General features: G+C 39.2%; 1 protein-coding gene across 2 annotated transcripts; it reads left to right on the top strand.

Annotated features, from left to right (window-relative positions):
- The first annotated feature begins 11,433 nt into the window (after positions 1-11,433).
- On the top strand, positions 11,434-17,075 carry coq7 (coenzyme Q7 homolog, ubiquinone (yeast)). Of its 2 annotated transcripts, none has more exons than XM_044346657.1 (6): positions 11,434-11,629; positions 12,593-12,774; positions 14,034-14,148; positions 14,530-14,669; positions 16,228-16,296; positions 16,753-17,075. In XM_044346657.1, exons 1-6 carry the CDS (start codon positions 11,548-11,550, stop codon positions 16,828-16,830), a joined length of 666 nt encoding a protein of 221 aa, XP_044202592.1. In that variant the 5' UTR covers positions 11,434-11,547; the 3' UTR covers positions 16,831-17,075. The 2 variants fall into 2 exon arrangements, with proteins under 2 accessions (XP_044202592.1, XP_044202593.1); XM_044346658.1 differs by having other exon boundaries at positions 11,436-11,629; positions 12,596-12,774.
- The last annotated feature ends 4,741 nt before the right edge of the window (positions 17,076-21,816 follow it).

The raw sequence follows: 21,816 nt of genomic DNA, 5'->3' as shown, positions 1-21,816 counted from the left end.
AGCCAACCCGTGGTCAAGCAGTGGTTAACCAGTCTAGGTCACCTACACTTCCTCTGGCCTCTCTCCCTGGGAGGAAAAACAGTCTAGTCAAAATAATGGTGTCATTTTGGCTTCTTACGTTTGAGTTAGGGGAGACAAATTTAGCAACAGCAAAGCAAAGGGAGGGGCCTACATCAGATTAAAAAACAAGTGAACAAAATATCTCCTCTGTGTTTTTTTTTCTCTCTCTTAACTCTTAAATAAGCAGTCTGAAATGAGTGGCGCAGCTCCAGTGTAGCCTGTAAATTCAGATGTGTCAGCCTACGCAGCAAGCAATTATAACTGGGCTCTGTCTTCCGCTTTTCTCCCTCCCGCTTTTACCCAAAGTGCCATCTTAATCTGTCCTCACTGCCTTGCTCTTTAGTTGAGACAAAGCTTGGACTCTGATCTGCTTCCTGTCTTTCAGCGGGACTGCCGCGCTGTGCTTGACAAGATGAGGAAGATGTGTTATATCAGACCTATTTCCTCTCAGCCTGCAGACTCCAGACCTGTCTCACATACCTCCGTGAGTGATATGAGACTTAAAGTATTTGCCACCCTGCTGCCCTGGCATCCATTGAGGAGCCACTCATTCACAAGAAGTCCAAAATTCACAGCTTGATTACTCACATACTGTTAAAGGAATAGTTGGACATTTGGGAAACACACTTATTCACCGTCTTGCCAGAAGTTACAGGAGAAGACTCATATTTGTCTGATAAATTTATGGCTATAACCAGCAGCCCATTAACAAAGTAGTCAAGTCTATTTCAAGTCAAGTCAAATTTATTTATACAGCACCAAATCACAATAGAAGTTACCTCAGGGCACTTTTCACATAGAGCAAGTCAAGAATGTACTCTTTAATTTACAGAGACCCAACATTCCCACATGAGCAAGCACTTGGCGACAGTGGAAAGGAAAAACTCCCCTTTAACGGGAAGAAGCCTCAAGCGGAACCGAGCTCTAGGTGGGCGGACATCTGCCTTGACCGGTTGGGTTGAGAAAGAAACAGTGAGGGGGAGAGAGGAGAGAGTAACAGAGAAGCACAGCAACAACAATAATAACAATAACAACAACAATAACAATGGATATATGACTAATAATAATTGTAGTAGCAGTGCGTGCCAAGCTGGACCAAGGAGGGCAGCAGGCGGTCCGCAACTGAAGATCACCTGCAAGACGAGAAAGCACAAAACTCCAGGGAAGATGCCAAGTTAGTAACATGCATTAATGGGGCATGAATGCATACAGATGGAGAGGGAGAGGAGGAGAGAGGAGCGCAGTGCATCATGGGAAGTCCCTCCCGGCACTCAAGGCCTATAGTAGCATAACTAGGAGCTGATCTGAGGCAAGCCTGAGCTGGCCCTAACTATAAGCTTTATCAAAAAGCAAAGTTTTAAGCCTACTCTTAAACGTAGAGAGGGTGTCTGCCTCCCGGACTGAAACTGGAAGATGGTTCCACAGGAGAGGAGCCTAATAGCTGAAGGCTCTGCCTCCCATTCTACTTTTGGAGACTCTAGGAACCACAAGTAAGCCTGCATTCTGGGAGCACAGTGCTCTAGTGGGGTAGTAGCATAAGACTGGAAAAAGACTGGAAAAAGGGGGAAACAACTAGCCTGGCTCTGTCTAAGGGTAACAAAATCTGACTACCATCACCTCTGAAACGAATTAACACGATCTTGTTTGTTTAATCTGTATAAAAACTGAAAAGCTTGCATCACCTTTACATGGGGTTAGCCAGACTATTTCTTGGCCGGGAGTCGTAACTTCTTTAATGATTACACAAACAAGGTATAATGTTTAATTCGTGAGCTTGAAAGGTGATGGCAGGCAGATTTTGTTACCTCGGGACAGAGCTAGATAGCCAGCTGTTAACCTCAGTTTTCAGTCTGTTGGCTTTACAGTAGATGGTAGTTGCCAGACAAAAATGAAAGTGGTATTTATCTTCCCATGCAACGCTTAACAGGAAAGCAAATAGTATTTCCCCAAATGTGAAACTATTGCTTTAACACCACATAGAGCGCCATGAATTTAGGATCATCAGAAAAGGCCTTCAAATGCTTCTTCTCTATACAAATGATATTTTACTCTGAATTTTTGTTATCATGCATGCACATTACGCAACTCATCAGTTGCGCAACCAATTTAGAATTAGCAAGGTAATTGCTGGGCTGCAGTCTCTTTTTTTAGCGCATCTAATCTCAACCTGACATCTCAAACCTCAGACACACAGTAAAGATGCTCTTTTTCTCCTCAGACAGCAGATGGCTTGCCATCACTTTCCCAACTGCCCTGAAACCAGAAGGTGTCTGAATAAGACTGAGCTGTGATTACCCTTCAGAGGAAAACCACGCGGGATGACAGCCAGCCTGAGGAGGAGAGGTGGAGCACTCTCTCTCATACAAACAGTGTAAATAAATGTCAGTAATATTTTGTATTTATTGCTTTAATGCATACCATATATAGGTAGGATTGTATAGTTACACATAGTTTTAAATTCCTAATAAAAGAGTTTAAGCAAGGTCTCAAAGATGAACGGGTGCACAAATGGTAATTCTGAGTCTAATGGCTGCTTATGACATGACGCAAAGAAACCCATCTCTGGAATTGTGGATGCAGCTCAAAAATAATGTGTTTTCCAGTTTCTCTTGAGCAACATCACAGATTCTCGGACTGACAGACCTGTATCAGCCATGTGTAATGTGTTTCTCTAAGTTTGTAGTTCAAATCTACAGGAATATTCAAGTTTCTACAGGTGTGAAATAAAGATAACTATCAACGTGTTTCGCAATCAGTCAACTGTCAACATTTACTCCTTGAATAAAATCAAAACAGACGATGCACCAAAACAATTCTAAAAGGACACTGTTTTATAAGGAGAGCCTGTGTTTTTAAGGACCAAAATTTAAGCCACATGCACAACTTTGGATAGTTGTGCTTTATGTGTCAGCCAGTGGTGAGTTTTGGTCAGGTCTGACCTGGCTGTGCCTCACATCTGACCCAGCCGCAGTCCAGCCGGGTTTAGACAGCTTTTAAACAAAGTGGAGACGCTGGCTGTGAGCCAAGAGGCCACAGAATGGCTGGACTCTTGCAGCTGCAGGCAAAGAATCAGGCTTATACTGCTACATTTCAGATGCAATTGAATTTTTGTCCTCTATTTTAAATAGAAAATGTATAAAGCACAGATTACGATACAGTCACTAATCCATGCATCCACAGCCAGTAACTTTGATTAGTCTCAAACAGCATCTGCAGAGACTCAGGAGCCTCGGTTTAACCACCTCTTAGTAAACACTGCTCAATTACTTTAACAATACTTAATAGGATATTGTGGCTTCTCTCTAAACTCAAAACAGACCTGCTGTTACCCTAAAATAGCAGCGAGTGGAAATCCACGGGACGGTCCCCCGTCACTATTTGCCCAATAACCTTAGTGACTGGCTCCCCCCTTAATAGAGCACGGAGCCTGACTCCCACTCAATCTGGCCTCTTGTGACGTATAGAGGCACCAGCTCATCACAAGTCACCACACTGAAGTGGTAAGACGAGCATCTACAAAAACAATTCCTCGCCTTCTCACTTGTGGATTGTTGACCGTGCCCCTCTAAAAATATCACCAAGAAAAACTGAGGGGGAGGACAGGATTGTGGTTGTGACATTTATTAGGGAATCATCCACTCCCATGCGCTCTGTAAAAACATTGTCTTTTTCAGACTGGAAAACAAATGGGATGAGTACAATGTGGTAAAACTATGAAGTGATTTTCTTTCACAGGCTTTTGTTGTTTTAATATAATATTTCTGTGTACTAGATTCCGCAGAATTCAGCCACAGTCTTCATTTTGGGCTGTTTCACTTCTTGTTTTATGTCTTTTGGATTGCTGCCAGTTGTTTGACATTCATTCATTTGAGTCATGGCTGTTACACAATAATAGTAGCAAAGATACTTAACATGTGTTTGTCAGTCAGCAGCACCTAAGTGACGAAATGACCTTGAAATATAATAATTGGCTTTATCTTGATGTTTTCGTGCTTGAACTTAGAGCTCCCTCCTGGAAACCAATAAAGTAGTAAACATAATCCCCAAGGATTCAGAAACATAAACCAATATTTCCATGAATTCATACTATCCATGATCATGTTCCTTCATTTAAATTCAGTCATAAAAGTGCTGGAAAAATGAGAAACATACGCTAGAGTAAATCATGTTTCTGCCCGTATGGCGGATCCAAAATTCGACAACAGCACGCATCACTCAGCTTCCTATTCCAAGGCCATTTGTACTACAGTATGTACTCATACATTGGCAACCCGCAGTTTGCACTCTATAAATCAGAGACTACAAACATAACTTCCGGAAAACCATATAGGAAAGCAAAGGCAGGGAAGGCAAAGAAAGCCACATCCTGTGGCCAACAGGAAATGCTGTTTAAATGACAGGTTTCATAAAAGGGCTGCTTTGGTCGCCATCACACCCTGTAAATGGATTGTTTCCCTAAATTTATCTGCCGCTGTGTTAGAAAGAAAATATGTAAATGTGAAAACTGTGATGACGCTGTGCTGAGCTGCTGTTCGTGCCTTTTAAAGACATGCAGGATGATCCTGTTATTCATAAATAAACACAGTTTCTCCTCACAATGCAACGCCTCTCCCGAATAATTCTCATACTACACACATCTTTATATAAACTAGCTGATCTGCCTGAGCTTGCCAGCAAGGTAGATCTAGTTCCTGCTGACTGGGCTGTACTTTTGACTCATTTTCCCAAGCTTGCTTACATGCTTCCTTTAAACAGTCATGTGTCAGGTGGCCATTCCTATCTGAAATGGTAGTTATTATCTGACTGGTTCATTCAGAAATCGCTTTAAGTGTCTTGACAAGGACTGCCTGAACACGCATGAGTTTTCAATTCCCCCACAATAAGTAACATTATCTTTTATCCCTTTAGTGTAAAAACAATATCACTGAAGGAATAGTGCCAGACAGACAAGGGCCATTTAACGTCTACCAGACGAGGGTAAATACACTCTCCAGTATCCATGAAAACAGGCGGTTTAGAGTTTGATTTAACTACTCTGTATGGTGCACAAGATAGATTTCTGAGTGTAAACAATTCAATAGTGGAAGAGAAATCACTTTCCTCTTGTTTTAATCTCGTACAGCCTTCTATAAAAATGGTTAGGTGGCTTTTTAGGAGACATGGTAAATTTAAATCAGAAAATGAATCTCTTTTTTGTGCTATTTTATGAGACATCTTGCCTTTTCCAGAGGGATACCACCAAACCATAAAATTGTTGGCTTTTTTAAACAATGTTGCATAACTTTAATTTCTTTCTCAACCTAGTTTTGTAACAATTTGAGATGAATAACAACGTTGTAGTAAACAACAACTGGGGAATACCATGCAGTTAAAGAATTTTTATCACCATGGACAGCCCAACCAATGTATCTAAATATCAACAAAGGTCATAAATGAAACCAAGATGCCATAATATGAGAGCGATAGTGACTTAACTGGAAAGTCCGTATACAAATAAACATTTCCTCTGCTGAAATGCATATAAGACAACAACCACCACCTCTGAGGGTATTTTCCTGTAGCTGATTTTGCACTTTGACCTTCCAGTAGAGAAACCAAAACTGAAAACCAAGTAACAATGACTAAGAGATCAACCCACATTTTTCCTTCGCTCTCAGTAATGAGTAGCTGCAAATAAAGGAGACTGCGCAAAACACATAAAGGGCAGAGGCATGATATTTAAACACAATAAGCCACTGTTGTTCCTATGTTCGTATGCACTTCCCGTGGGTGCTCCAGTGTCCAGGTGTGAGAATGAATATGTTTTTCTCTCCCAGCCATGAGCCTGAATTAAAACTGCAGAATATAGAAATCTGATGAATGGAACATTTAACTTCACTCATGTACAGGGCTGGTCCACAGTATGTATTAGGTGAGCAACAACTGCTACAGGGTCCTGCCCTTTCCTGATGGCCCTCAACCATCAACAAAAACATTTGTTCATTCTAAATGGTTATGATTTCAAGGCTCATTGGCTCAGTGTGTTTGTGTATTTTACGGTTCTTAATTTTTTTTGTGCTTATATTGTAAATATATATAGTATGTGGACCTTTTATGCAGGTTTTGGACACTTTTGTCACTCTTGAATGGACACAGAAATGCTTTTTTTCTCTTTAAATTACATACCAATATCTTGGGGTTCAAAATTCAAAACAACAGTTTCATTGTTGTTTTAAAGATACGTGCTGATGTTGAAAGTGGGAGCACAGTGTGTCTGTTTATCCAGTGGATAATGAATCCTACTTATGTGTCTAATAACCAACACCTGAAGTTTGACCTTATTTTCATCCATAGTTTACCGAATCTACTTTAAAGGGGCATTCCATCGATTTTACACATCAAGTTCAGTTTACTCGTCATTAGGAATAATACTTAACCTGTGAAAACAGTTGAATGATGTCTTCTGTGGCTTTGCAGGGAGTGCTGCAAAACCTGAAAAAATAATTAGATGAAAATACACAATTTTAACAAAAAGCCAGGGTTACAAAACGGGGCTGTGAGGTTTGAAAGAAGTGGCCATTTACCAGACTGGGAAGATGAAAGATGCACCATGGGAAATGTACGATACAGCACTTGTGGAGCTTGACCACAAGGGAGGAAATATTTACCCCTGCCCCTTCAAATTTGAATATTCTTTAAGGACTCCTTCTGTCTCTAATCCCCCAACTTTATGGTAGTGTAATGCTGTATTGCTGGTGTACCACTTTAAAGAATCAATTTCCACCCTGGGTCTTTTATTTTCAACAGTTTTGGCCATCATGACAGTTTAATATGTCATTGCTTTCTTCACTGTAGGGCTTTACGTAACTCATCCTGGGCCCAAAAAACCTGAGGTAGGCCCTTCGTATAAAGCTTCTAACAAAATAATCATTTCCTGTGTTTGGGGAGGGGATTGTCAAGAACCAATGTGACGTGTGGAAGCGCAGACGCTGACGCATGCCGCTGTCATATATATTCTACATCTGGGTAAATAACAAATTTTACTTAAAATCATGCGCATCACACACACACACACACACACACACGCACACACACACACACACACACACACACACACACACACACACACACATACACACACACACGCACACATGCACAGACACACACACAAGCTGTGGGTGTCCCACCACACCAGTCAGGGACCAAACGAGACAAGACCTATCATGTCTCCTCTCGGTGAGAGCAGACATTGTTGACTCACTGTAGTCTAGAAGCGCTTAGCCTGCGTCCCACCACAGCTATGCACTGTCTGACCAGAGCCTCGGAGCAAGGGTGTGCAGACTCACACACGTCCATGGATGCATGCAAACATTACACAAACACAGTCAGACACACATACATACACATACAAAGACACATGTATAAGCCGGTCTCGTTCTTTTCTCCAGTTCTGTGGTTTGCTCTTTAATCCACTCATCAGTCACAACACACAAGAGCAAGAAAACATGTACTTTCTTTTGGTCTTTCCTAACTTCATTTGCTCTACTGAATTTCAGACCTAACCGCTGCTTACCTCATATATCCGTTATAATCTGAGAGACTGTTTGCGCTTTGGGGATAGACGGTACACCTGTCAGCTTTTCCTGAAGCCTCTTGTGTTAAAAGCTTCGGTTTTCTCCCCACAAATCCTCCAAAACATGTAGCCCGAGTGTGTCAGACACACTCCAGCATGGAACACTCAGGCTGCATAAAAGGCCCACTGGATCTGACATCATAGTGAACCAAGTGATGTCTTAAACCTGACTCTTCGCATGGATAGTTGGATTGACCTGTCAGAGGGATAATTTTCAGTTGAGCCCCCCCCCCCAACCTGCGCACGTACTCTTGTGCTACTCAAGTTCCCCTTACGTACAGCACACCAGCTTTTTTCCATATCACATATCATCACTCTGTATATAGGAATTAGTCAGTCAGTTTTATCCCACCTGCAGCTGCTTCAAAATGCAGCAGCGCGACTCCTCACTGGTACCAAAAAGAGAGACCACATTGCTCCTGTACTGGCCTCTCTTCACTGGTCACCAGTGAAATGCAGAATTGATTTTAAAATTCTTTCATTTGTTTTTAAAGCTCTGCATGGATTGGCACCAGCGTATCTTTCAGATCTTCTCATTCCCTTTTCTAACGCTAGACCCCTCAGATGTGCTGGACAGCTCGTCATTCCACGCTCCCAGTTAAGATCCAGAGGTGATTGGATGTTTTCCATTGTTGTTTCCTGAACAGTTTGCCTCACATTATTAAATCCTCTCCCTCAATTGATATTTTTAAAACCATCATCTCTTCCTCGGCCTATTAATAGTCATCATGAAGACATGAATGGTCACACTCTGTTTCTATTTAATTTATTTACTTATTCTCTCCATAACTTATTTCTTCTCTGTGCAATGCTATTGTGTTTTTAGGATTTAAATCCCATTTTTATGTATTTTGTTCCACATTTTTATAAATTTTCCCCTTTATGTCTGTGTTTTCATTTGATTGTATTTCCAAGTCTCTGTAAAGCACTTTGGTCAACTTTTGTTGTTTTTAAATGTGCTCTATAAATAAATTGACTCGACTTGATTTCATTATGAGTTCAGACACCCAGAAATAAACTAGTACCCCTATGCTGGATAGGCTGGCCGCAGGTTTTCTGTGTGTTCATCACAATTGAATTTGGAAATAAGCACCCTGTGAGCACAATATAAACTAAAATAATTAAGCCCTTTAAACTACATTGTGACATAGGGCCTCTTTACAACACATGGCCACAAAAGCTAGATCCGTCTTTGTAAATTTGTGGTGCAAATTCCCTAACAAATGTGCAGTTCATTAAATGACCAAAAACCAAATGACGCACAGTGAATTCAGGGTGTTTGGGACCCCTAGGGTTCTGGATCCTTGGGGGTAGTTACCCACTTTGCCCTGTTGTTAATCCAGCCTTACTCACACCTGTGACAAAAGCGTTCACCCACATGTGCTGATATACAGCCACACATGCGTAGCCATCCACAGTCAGACAGACAGATAAGGAAACACATAACCGGCGTCTCACCACAAACACACAAACACACACATACAGACAAAACCGACACACCCCGCCATTCACAGCCCTGGCCCTGTTTACTCATGACCATCACAGCTTTGCAGCACTCAACCCCATCATTCCACAGATTCCTGTGTCCCAGCACTATTTTATCTGCTTTGCAGCAGTTGTGTGTTTATGTTTTAATATCTACTCATCAAAGGCGGGGGTCATACAGACATTACTAAATAATGCTGACTAATATAATGACAGTGATGGATGGGGACAGATGATTCAGAAGCTTCAAGCAAATACAGGAACTATTGCTAAAGCTAAGATTTCCTCTTTTTTTCTCATTTGAAGAAGTGAAATATAATTGGTCTGCTTGCTGTCTTGTTGGGGCACTACAATGACACATATTCTACTGAAACTCAAATAATACTCCAAACTAGGACCGACTTGAGATGACAAAGAAAAACTTGCCCCAGACAGCCTTTATCTGTGCAACACTGCCACCTGTAGACCATCAACAATAACTCTTAGCTCCCTCCGTCGTCGTTGACATGTTCTCTGAATACACACCAGACAGACCCCTGAGATCATCAAATAAAGGTCTCCACACAATACCAAGAATAAACTCTAAATCAGCTCATGGTGCCTTCAGTCATTATGGTCCTAATTCTCTACCACATGAACTAATCTGCTACAACAGTGTCTTCTTTTAAAAAACATATCTTTTTTCACAAGCTTTCAGTTAGTTTAACAGGTAAAACCTTCATTTTAGAATCAGTAGTATTATAATTGTTATTCCTTTTTATTATGCTATTGTGCTATATAAATAAATTTGACTTTGACTTTGACCTTGATTGCTCCACAAACTTAAAAAAACAAAACAAAACAAAAATCACCCATTTTCTTTGCTCCATTGCCTTGTTGTCAGGTTTGGTGTGTCTGGAGACTGTCTGGCCAAAAGGTAATTTTCTGTGTTTACTTTATTCGCTTAAATGCTTGGTTTCTTCCCACAGGCCAAAGATATAAGCCAGGTGAACTAAGTGAACTCTAAACTGGCAGCTAAGTGTGGATTTGTTTGTGTTAAGGGTTAGCCCTGCGACAAACCAGTGACCTGTCCAGGGCCCTGTGACAGACCAGAGTCCCTGTCACCCTGCATAAGCAGCTATAGACAGGATGTTTATACAGTAGATCCCACTGGGTCCCCCTGATTGATACAATCCATATTAAAAGAAAACACTGAAAACACTAAAAATATTTTGAGCAGAACAATGCTAAAAAGTCAAAAATATCCCTACCTTACTTATTGACCTCATAACTTTTAAAATGTCAGTTTAACTATTCTTCTTGCACCCTGCATGTGCCTTCATGCTGAATAGTTAAGACCTGATTCATTACTGACCTGTAACTTCTAATATTACACATCTCAGTTTATTTTTAATTTGAGCAAATTTATTTTTTACGCTAAATATCTTTATGGTCATGCCATCTAGGAACAAACCCTGGAGCTGCACAAGCTGTCGAAATGTGAAAAATTATGATTTTATGGGCAATTTCATTCGCAGCTTTAAGCCTTCAACATCTCAAAGAAAACCTCACCCAGCAGAGTAACCATATACACTCAATCTGAAGGAAGCAGAAGCTGTTTATAGTATTAATTAGGGTACATTGTTTATTATTAGGTTAAATAAAGGGTTGTCAAAGGTTGGCATATCAGAGATACTTTGACATATATAGAAAAAAAGGGACTTACAATTCCAACACACACTTGTTTTGATAAACAAAAACTATAGGTGCCATAATTTCCTTGTTGACTTTTTTTTACTTTATTGAGTAGGCTATAATAAAGAACAAGGTACATTCTAGTGACCAAAATGCCAGAGATAATCACAAATAACACATAAGAAACAGAATGGAAAAAGGGGAAAAAATACATAAAATAAATAAAACAGAATAGTTAAATAAAGACATTTGAAAAATGCACTTATTTACAGTTTTTACAGCCTTTTTTATTAGTGCAAGATTTAATAGTCTGTAAGTACTACTCACATTATTTAACAAAAACTGAGAAGAGGGTTTTTTTTGTTGGCGAACTTACATTTATGAATATGAAACTTTGCTAAAATAATAATAAGATTGATGACGTACACTTGTCTCTCATTCTCTCTGTTGTAACTTAAAAACCCAAACAGAACTACAATAAAGCAAAATCAGCCATAAATGTAACATTAATAAAATTAGAAACCTTTTGCCAGTCTTTTAGTGTAGTAACCATAGTAACAACGCCAATGACGGGGGATGGCCTGTGTGCGAGACGTAACGCGGTTACGTCACACGTCTGCGTGACATCCACCCCCTGACACCTTCAATGACAGTTTGCACACATTTTTCGGAGTTTCTTTGACAACAAAACGTAGTTAAACCCTAAATCCTCTACCATGCAAAGAGCCGCACATACAGCATTGTATGACTGGTCTCAGACAGTCAGGCCAATGATCCGACAGTGTTTGAAAAGCAGAGGTAAGCAGCGTGTTTGTAGCTTACAAAGACAGCTACGAGCTAAAATGCTAAATATGCTAAAAACACACCGTGTCCTATTTATTGGAGACTGTTAGCTTACATTCAGTTATGTTTTAATTTTATGACTTTATGACTTCTGTGCTCTTCTCTTTTTTCTGTAATGTATTTTTTATTAGTGTTGCATGCTGTAAGTCTTGTCTCAGGGAAAGAGGAGCTTCACTGGACGTTTCATAACTGACTTGTTAGCTAACTGACTCCTTGGGACTGTAACGTTACTTTTAGTCAGACTTTTTGGTATGACGTTAGTCTTTTTTAAACAGAAAATTAGGTACTCAACTTAAACTCCAAATTGTATTTATTTTATTTGTTTTTTTTTCTGATAAAAGGCCTGTCATGAAAATGTATCTTATTAATCTTATTTCTTTATTAGCAAAAATCCATATTCAAGCCAGCAAATTTTTAAAACAGAAATACAACCTTACTGTCTTCATTTCTTACTTAAAATCCTACCTGGACACACTGACATACTGCATAAACTCTAAAGCTGTGAAAACTAGAGCCTTATGTAATGAATATGACTTGTAATTGATTAAATTAAATTTTGTTTATGTTTGCTTTTTATTTTTATTTCTATATTGATGTATTATGACCCGTGCACTACCTCAAGCATACATTGCCTTGCTACTGTTGTTGGAATGGTAAACTTGTTGTAAGTCACTCCCTGCTGAGGTTTTTGTCTGTTGCACATAAATATCTTAACAGAAGAACATAAAGCCTCAGCAGTGTGGTTACAGCGTGCACTACAATTTTCTCCGAATGCTTGTGACATTTTGTTCATTTTAGTCTAAACTATCTAAGCTTGAAACTCAAGACAAATGTTTGAGGTTGCAGAAGGGACAAACCTTTAGAACTTGAAGTCCTTGAAATAGTCATATACTCGCTCTTTGTGTCACTGTGTTGTAGCAGGGCCCCTGCAGCTGAGCTCACGTGCGTACAGTGTGGTCCCGCCCCCACGCGACAGTGAGGAGAAGGAGATGTTGGACCGAATCCTGCGTGTGGACCATGCAGGTGAATATGGTGCCAACCGCATCTATGCTGGCCAGATGGCAGTGTTGGGTAGAACTAGGACGGGACCTCTCATCCAGGTATGAGACACATGGCTTTAAGTAGGACAACATGCCTGCTTTCTTTCTACACAGTTTAATTATTACTGTTCTTCAAGCTGTGCACGCTGATGGTGTCAACAACAATGACAAATTGTTTGAAAACTGCAGTGTCAAGAAGTTGAGCTACATACAGAGCAATGCTCTATTTTCCCTTGGAGAGGAATTCCACCACTGTAAATATGATTATTTTTTAAAACTAGGTCACCTATGTAGTAAAAATGTCCAATTATTTTCAAAATTGGTGCCCTATGATAAGAAAAAAACTGAGAAAAAGGCTGTAGATTTTCCTATCGCTCTAAAGATGGAAAACCTATGACAACCAGAATGCACTGTCTGCGTTCCTCTCCAAAGCTATTGGTGGTGTGTTTACGGAACGCAGGTGGCAAATACTATTCCCAGCAGAGTGGCCAGTTAGCAGGAGACAACGTTAGTAGTGATCAGCATTGTATCTCTTTACTGAGACTTATTTTCATTTACAAAACATTTTTTCCTCATTGAGTCTGTGCATATCATACCAGTATGCAAGATTTATAAAAACCAACAGCGTGCTGGAGTTAGTTATGGATCGTTGCAAACTTACCGAACACTGCACACAAGTCAAAATGCTGCCAGAGTGCATCAGTGCCGTTGGACAGTCAAAAAAACTCTGAGTCTGTATTCTCCATTTCAACTTGGTTTGGGAAACAATCATGGATGAAGGGGTGAAAAGTGCAACCAAATGCTGTTTCTTTTGCACTTTTGCAGCTGGATGAAGAGGGATATTTTAATACAGAGAAGACAGAGGAAAGTTCATCATTCATATATAGGTACTACCCACTTTAGAACCACAGGAATCAACTTGATTCAGTTTAGGGATGCCACAGTGAGGAAATTTTCCCACCGGTGCTACCAGTTACACCGCACATTTAACAAGATGAGATATTTGTCGATGATACTCAGTTTCAAAGAGCACTTACTTTCACCTTCAGAAGATCTTAAGATCTTCCCCTTACTTAAGAGTTAGTGACGGTGGGCTTCAGGCTGTTTTAGTTGGTTGCAATCTGCAATCTCACCACTAGATACCACTAAATCCTACACACTGCACCTTTAAATTTATTATGATCCAAAAGGATCTTTTTTTTTCTCGAACAGAGAAACTGTAGTTTGTCTGGTTGCTGTATTGTGATTAAAAATAAAAAGTTCTGCATGAGTGTAATTGCCTAATATTTGACACTCTGTATTCATTTTGTTTTCTGTAGCACATGTGGGATCAAGAAAAGAAACACCTTGAGAAATTCAATGAAATTCTAGCAGAGAACAGAGTTCGGCCCACAGCCCTGTTACCTCTTTGGAACGTTGCTGGGTTTTTATTAGGTTGGTACAACTTGTTAACATACAGTGGAGTTCATAAAGTTAAATAATATTTAGCTTTGAAGAACACAATAAAGATGCATAAAAAGTACAATGGTTTTTGACGCTTTTAAAATGGTGCCTCTGCTTGAATCCTTGGATTCCTTGTAATGTAGCTTAGCTTGGTTTGGCTTATCATTCTTCATTTAATGTATCTAAAGTTAAAGTTGTATATGAAAATGCTAAAATGTCTTTGTCATCATGTTGCATTTGTCCACCCACATATCAGAACTTGTTGTATGAGTTGACAAGTGTATAAACAAGGTTGCTGAGCTTGGCGATATGTAGTCAGGTGTTACTTTATTGAATCTTTATGGTATTTCTCTTGTTTCAAATCTCCTATAGGGGCATCCACTGCGATGCTGGGAAAGGAGGGGGCCATGGCCTGCACTGTGGCGGTAGAGGAGAGCATCTCAGAGCACTACAACAGCCAGATAAGAGCTCTGATGGAGAAGGACCCAGAGAGATACACCGAACTCTTACAAGTGAGTCAACTACTTATTTCTCTGTATCTCTGTCACCTCCATTGGCAAAATCCTCTCTGTGGTGACACATCAAATAAATCTTTGGTGTAATTTTGTCACAGACTGAATAGATCCTGAATTAGTTGGCAACCAAATGTTGGAAGGAACAGTAAAAAAATAATATATCCTGAGGAAGACATAAATAACATAGATGAGATTGTATGTTTAAAGAGATGACCTGAAGGCTGGCAGTATTCACTGGACCAAATACTAATTGCTGTATTTGCACCACATTAAGCTTTGATTGCTGCAGTGTGTGCGGCCAGACTTCTCAAGATTTTTTGCACAACATTGTTCACTTTCCAGTATACTGTTCAAATGGTCAGCAGTGTTGTGGTAGTGTTTGGTGGTTTCCATTTACTTCCAAAGAGCGTTTTTTTCCCCTCCATTTTACATCCAAAGACAGCTATTGGCTTGTTGTCGCAGGTCACAGTTTTTCTTTTCTAGCTTGGACACATTCCAAGCCACAGTAATGTCTTTGGCCTTGTTTACACCTGGCATTAACATGCGTTTCAGATGATACAATCACAAGTGGACAGCTCTAAGTACAGGTGTGAACACAGCCAAGACGCATTGAGGACGCATTGAGATTAGATCACTCAGACCACATTCGGAGGTGGTCTGGGCTACATGTGGCCACATTCTTTTACCAGTGTAAACGCAATGTGTCCTGGACCACATTGAAGGACCACCTACTCAACTGACGTCCTCTATTTTCCGGCAGACTAGGCACAGGAATTGAATTGCTGCTTCCTGTGTTCAACTTGTTTGATAACAGGATAAAGAAATGCATTATTTTGTTTTTCCATTTTTCATGTGAATTAAAAAAAATGTAATCCACCTCTCGTTTTTTCCTGTTTTCCTCGTTCACCTAACCTGTTTTCCTCATCAAATCAACAATCAGAATAACTTGTTTTTCGTTTTTCTGTCTAAAAAGAAATTCAGAAGCTAAATGTTGCTGGATAGTTTCATCTGTCCTGTCAAGTTGATGACTACAGTTTTTAGTTTTGCTGCGCTGCTCGACATAATGGAGCTCAGGATTTATCAGAAGACAGCTGCTTTAATGGAGAGACGCAGCTGCAGGGAAATCACTGCATATAAATGTATATATATGTATGTGTATGTGTATATATATATATATATATGTGTGTGTGTGTGTATGTGACCGAATCACTCATGACTCATGTTAATGCCAGGTGTAAACAGGGCCTTTGATTTGTACACATACCAACACATGACTGATTCCCTGTTAAATCATGTATTTTTCATTTTATTCACACTGTCAGAGCTCAAGTCTCAGGTCCTGCCAGCACAGCAGCTTGGAACGCCATTCATAGCTGATCTGTATCAATAAATATGACTTACGGAGATACAATACAATTCAAAAATCTTGTGCTCTTATACACACACATACACACACACACACACACATTTGGTCATTGTTGGCCATTTCTGTCAGAATAATTTGAGACTTTTGTCTGGTTTGCGTAACGAATGATCTTTGTGCATATTTTAATAGGTAATAAAGGAATTCAGAGATGACGAGATGGAACATCATGATACCGGATTGGAGCATGAGGCTGAATCAGTAAGTGTATTTTTTATATCATTCTGTTTTAACAATAAACATATTCATAACAATATCATATTCCATCAAACTTGTAGTGTGTAGATCCATGAGGAGATAATCTCTGATCGAGCAGCAGATTTAAAATATTGATATAGTTCTATATTTATATAGAATCTTGGTTGGATATTTATGTTTGTGTTGCTGTGGTGTCATTCATTCATACTGGGTTTAGTTTATTGCAGTCTGTTATGTATTTTCTTACCCTGCACCTGCACAATCCACACAAATACTTTGGATTTCACAAAAACGTGATCAAAGAACACCTTATGATTTCAAAGTACACTGAAATAAAACCAAAACACATACATATCAATAGTTATATAAAGCAGTAGTGTGTTGTCTCTTGCTTTGTTTTTACTGAATATCATGTAAACCACTGTGATCTAAGTTTGTTTATCTTTTCTTTTGTTTTAGCTACCTGGATACTGGCTACTAAAAAATGCTATACAGCTGGGCTGCAAAGCTGCGATATATGTTTCTCAACGTGTCTGACTGTATTTAAAATAATTAAACTTTTCATTTATGTTTGTTTTGATACCTTGACTTGAATTTGAATTGATGTTCAGATTCTTCTCCACTATAAAGGAAGCACTTTGTTGTACCTTTGTCAGATTGAAAGTGTTATACAAACTTTCACTTTCATACACATACATTTGATTGCTTGTACAGTGTTTAATACATGGACTCTGTTTTAAGAAGGTGGAGGTGACCCCTCCTGATTAAATTGCAGACCTCAACACTGTTTGTCATGTTTGTTGCGCTGCTGGACTGAAAAGTGATATTTGTGAGAAAACCAGTGGAACAACTGCTTTTAAATCAAGAAATTCTGATTTCACAAAAAATACACTCACAGTTACCTTCTCTGACATTGTTTTTTTTTTTAATACTCTTTTTCTGCATGAAGACTCCTGAGTATGCCTTTACCTACCTACCAGTGCAGCTGTGGACAATGTTTACCTGTACGTGAAGATCTTACACTTGCAGTCGCTAAAAGATAAATACCTAAAATACATGTAATAAGGACATTGATACTGGCATACTCATGCCATCATACCCTTCAGCAAACTCTCCCCTTTCACATGTAATCGTTCATATATCAAGCTGAGCAATGACTTGTCATCCTGGCCTAACTGCTGAGCACCCTCACAGCTGTTCTGGGTACATTAGGTCACTGAAGAAGAAGGATGACAAGAGGCTTGTCCAGGGGCCCCTAATCTATTAGGCCTTTCAGCAGGTTGAGCAAAGTGTTCATTCCCCTCCTACTCAATATCAGTTTGTCCTCACTGTACATTGAGTACTGACCCAAGGCCCCTTTAGCCATGCTTTAGCCTTTTCATGCACCGGGGACATGATGATGCAGTGATTTATGGCTAGTGGCTGATAGGACTTCAGTGAAATCCTTCGATGGAAATTTGTCTCTAGCAGGCAGTAATGCCTGTTAAATGGAAAACTGTACAATATAGGTATAATATGGATGGGTGACAAATTAAAGGAGAAAACAACATACTGTATAATGTCTTATTAAGGTGTTTGGCCACCACAAAACACCAGAACGGCTTCAATCTCCAAGAACCTGGAACTCAGTCTGGGTCACGGTTTTACATGTTGGTCCAAAGTCTCCCAGTCCAGTTGGGATGTGGTGGCTGCGAAGGCCATACCTAATGATTTACATCATTTTATGCTTATCAATCTACAGCTTAACTGGTTAATCAATTAGTGAGTCAACAGAAAATTATTTGTCGACTATTTTGGCAATCGGTAAATGATTAGTACTTTTTCAATCAAAAATGCTGTAAAAATCCATAAATATTCTTCCTTATTTGTGAGGACTTGCTGCTTTTCTTCCTCTTTTTCATTTTTAAGACATCAACTTGTGCTTTAGGAATTTGTTATGGACATTTTTCACTATTTTTTGACATTTTAGAAATCGAACAATGAATCAACCAAGTAAGAAAATAATCGTTAGTTGCAGCCCTTTATCAAACCATTTGTTGGCTTTTTTCCCACTATTTCATTAAGGTTTTTCCTTTAATTTCTCACCCGTCTTGGAGGTGAGCCGTTACCCAGGTGCGGAGGCTATTTTGCCGAGCATGAGGTCAGAGGAGTTATTTTAGCTGGGGTGGGTTTACATATCAGACTTGACCTTAAGGGTTAATGTGCCGTATGGCCTCCATTCCTTAAAAATAGGTTCTTCTACAAGTAAAACAACTCCCTGCTCGCCATGTTTGTTATGATGATGGACATTAAGAGACTTTTTTTTTTTTAAAGTGCATCTTGTTATGGGTAAATAACCTAAAACCTGAAATAAAACATGATTTGCAGTTTTAGTTCAGTGATCACAAGCGGCGTCGTTACTTTTCTTCACACATCTGCACCCTATAAAATGACATTAGTTGTGATCAGTTAATCACAATTAATCAATACAACTCTATAAGGAGTGGCTACCCTATCATTACTGTAAGCAATTTCCCAGCCCATCATTAACCTTTATACTGCTAATAATGTATGTTTTATTATATAAACATACTATAAATAGATTAGCTGTTTATGATGAGACCTGATTATGAGCCAGATGTGCTGCAACAATTATCTCTACGTTATGTAAATGATAAAAACTATCTTTCCTGTACTAAATTAACAAGATGACTATTTGTTTTGATATGACCTGCACAAAAAGTCATAAAAGTCACTTTACTGGTTGTAGGAGGTCACCTACTATACATGAGCAACATGAGACACTGGGCAGCTTTGCAAATCAAAGGTAGATCATCATACATTAACTCTGCCAATGATTAACAGTGCTGACAGGTTTATAGCGAGGTGCACCTGCTTAAATAAGGCAACAAATGTACAGCTCCATTTGTGGCACCATCTTGGGTGACGAAATCACCGGTAAATAAAAACAGGGGTGATGACTCAGTCACAATGTAGGTGTTAATAACTATAAACCATTAACTCTACATCTAAATTAACTGCCATATGTATCTGTATATATAGTACATTTTAAAGTAGTAGGTTACATAACACCTTTATATAATACACTCTGACTACATAATTAAAGGTACACTGTGCAGCCATCTATGTCCGTCAGGAGTTCATGTGAATTGTTTAGGTTCTTTTCTCAGAATCACGTCCAAAGGAATCTGCTGAAACACTGAGTGAGAAATTGGCAACAAGAAATTGAAAAGGGCAATAAAACTCAACTAAACTGGGACTGTTTTGCTATCCGTGAATAATTGTGGTTGTAAATTTTGAGCAGCACGAATAATACAAATCGCTATCAGTCATAAAGGTTTTCGGATACAGATTGTATTGCCTCCTGGCTTGGATTTATGCAGACTGTCAGTCAGCAGGCCTTTCTGGAGTTTATGGTAGCTAATAGGTAGCATAAGGTCCATCTGTAGCACTGAGGAGCCATGAGGGATTAGATATTGTTTCACGATATGTCTGACAACTTTAAACGCTAACATACAGGATTTCATCTCACATTAGTCCCTTTAAAATGATGGAATACACAGAATCGACCTTTAAACAAAGATCTGTTCTGTGATGAGATTTGAAAGCCAGATGTACTCTGAATTTTTATCTGAATTCTCAGAGTTTTTATCAAACTTTGTCCTTACTACAGATAAAGTAATTATAGTAGGTGATTTAATATTCATGTGGATGTTGACAATGATAGCCTTAGCACTGCATTTATCTCATTATTAGACTCAACTGGCTCTCAGTGTAAATAAACCCACTCACTGTTTTAACCGCATCCTCGACCTCATTCTGACATATGGCATCAAAATTGAATATTTAATAGTTTTTCCACAAAATCCTATTTTATTAGACCATTACTTAATAACTTTTGAATTCCTATTACTGGACCACAAGCCATTAGACAAAAATGTTTTCACTAGATGTCTGTCTGATAGTGCTGTAGCTAAATTTAAGGAAGCAATTCCATCAGTATTGAATTCAATCACATGTCTCAATACAACAGAGGACTCTTATGCTAATTTCAGTCCCTCCCAAATTGATCATCTTGTTGACAGTGCTGCAGGCTCACTGTGAATGACATTTGACTCCATCGCCCCTGTAAAAAAAGAAGATAATATAACAAAAGAGGTTAGCTCCATGGTATAACTCCCAAACCCGCAAATTAAAGCAAACGTCATGAAAATTTGAAAGGATTTGGCGTTCCAGCAAACTGGAAGAATCTTGCTTAGTCTGCCAAGATAGTCTTAAAACATATAGGAAGGCCTTATGTAATGCCAGAGTCGCCGATTACTCATCATTAATAGAGGAGAATAAAAACAGCCCTAGGATCCTTTTCAGCACTTTGACCATGTATTCCTATAACTCTCAATAGTAACAAATTCATGAGCTTCTTTATCGATGAAATTCTAACTATTAGAGACAAAATTCATCACCTCCTGCCCTCAACAGGCACAAATTAATCCCCATATTATGTTTTGTCTGATGAGCCCAGTTGACCGTCTGGGGTAATAAAGGTAACACAGATGCTGACTGTCATTTCACCAATAATTTCAGTGTAGGAATCATGTATGCACTGCCTTGAACCTTTAACAAGGGGTTCCCAGAAGTGAGGGGCCGTTAGCTTGAACTGACTCAGTTGAGCTTTTCATGTACTTGTGGTTATCCAGGTCAACTATTCACATACAGCACACAGGCAACTCTATAAATAGTCAACGGTAAACATTTTTACTGTTCTGTGGTACTGTATGTCTATACATATAAATACCTGTAGAGTGATGTCACTGTGCTACACAGAGCGGCTAAGTTAAGATATCATATGGAATTTTTCCTGCTTTTTTGCTACTAAGTGAATATATGTTAACCTGCTGTGCTGAAAGATATACTATGCACTTCACCTGCATCTGACTACTTACACCCGTGATAAATCTTTTGGGTGATTGAGGCGTGTGTGGCCTGAAAGAGCTGTGACCACGTGTGCACATGTCTTCACAGTGTGAAGCAACAACACATGATGCAAAGGGCTGACATCACTTCAGCTGGAATCTCTGATTTACGGCCTGTCACACGTTGCCATCTACTAACCACTTTGGAGAAAGAAAATACACACAAGGTCAGTTTTCAAGGAAGGATCATCAATGTAAAATTATAAAATTTCATCTTATAATGAAACACTGTGTTGCACTATTTTCATCATATCGCCATATGTTGATTTTAATGAATCAACAGGCACACAGAAAACAATAACCACAACCACAGTGGTGGTTAAGGAACCCTGATCATGTTGTAGGTATTTGAAGAGTGCATGTATAATTGATTTCTTTTAGCAGTTAACATATGTAAAACATAGATGTACAGCAGACAGACCTTTAGGCTTCATGTGAGGTCACACTGTCATCATGCAGGCCTATGTCCTGTATATATGCTTGTGTATATAAACATGTCATTGCCAAATCAATTTGAAAACTGATTTCTGGAGCATCTACACTACTAAAA

This window comes from Thunnus albacares, chromosome 3 (genome assembly GCF_914725855.1).
Source record: "Thunnus albacares chromosome 3, fThuAlb1.1, whole genome shotgun sequence".
In the NCBI taxonomy this organism is placed as follows: domain Eukaryota; kingdom Metazoa; phylum Chordata; class Actinopteri; order Scombriformes; family Scombridae; genus Thunnus; species Thunnus albacares.
Note: the sequence above shows the minus strand (reverse complement) of the source record. Positions and strands in the feature narration are given on the sequence as shown.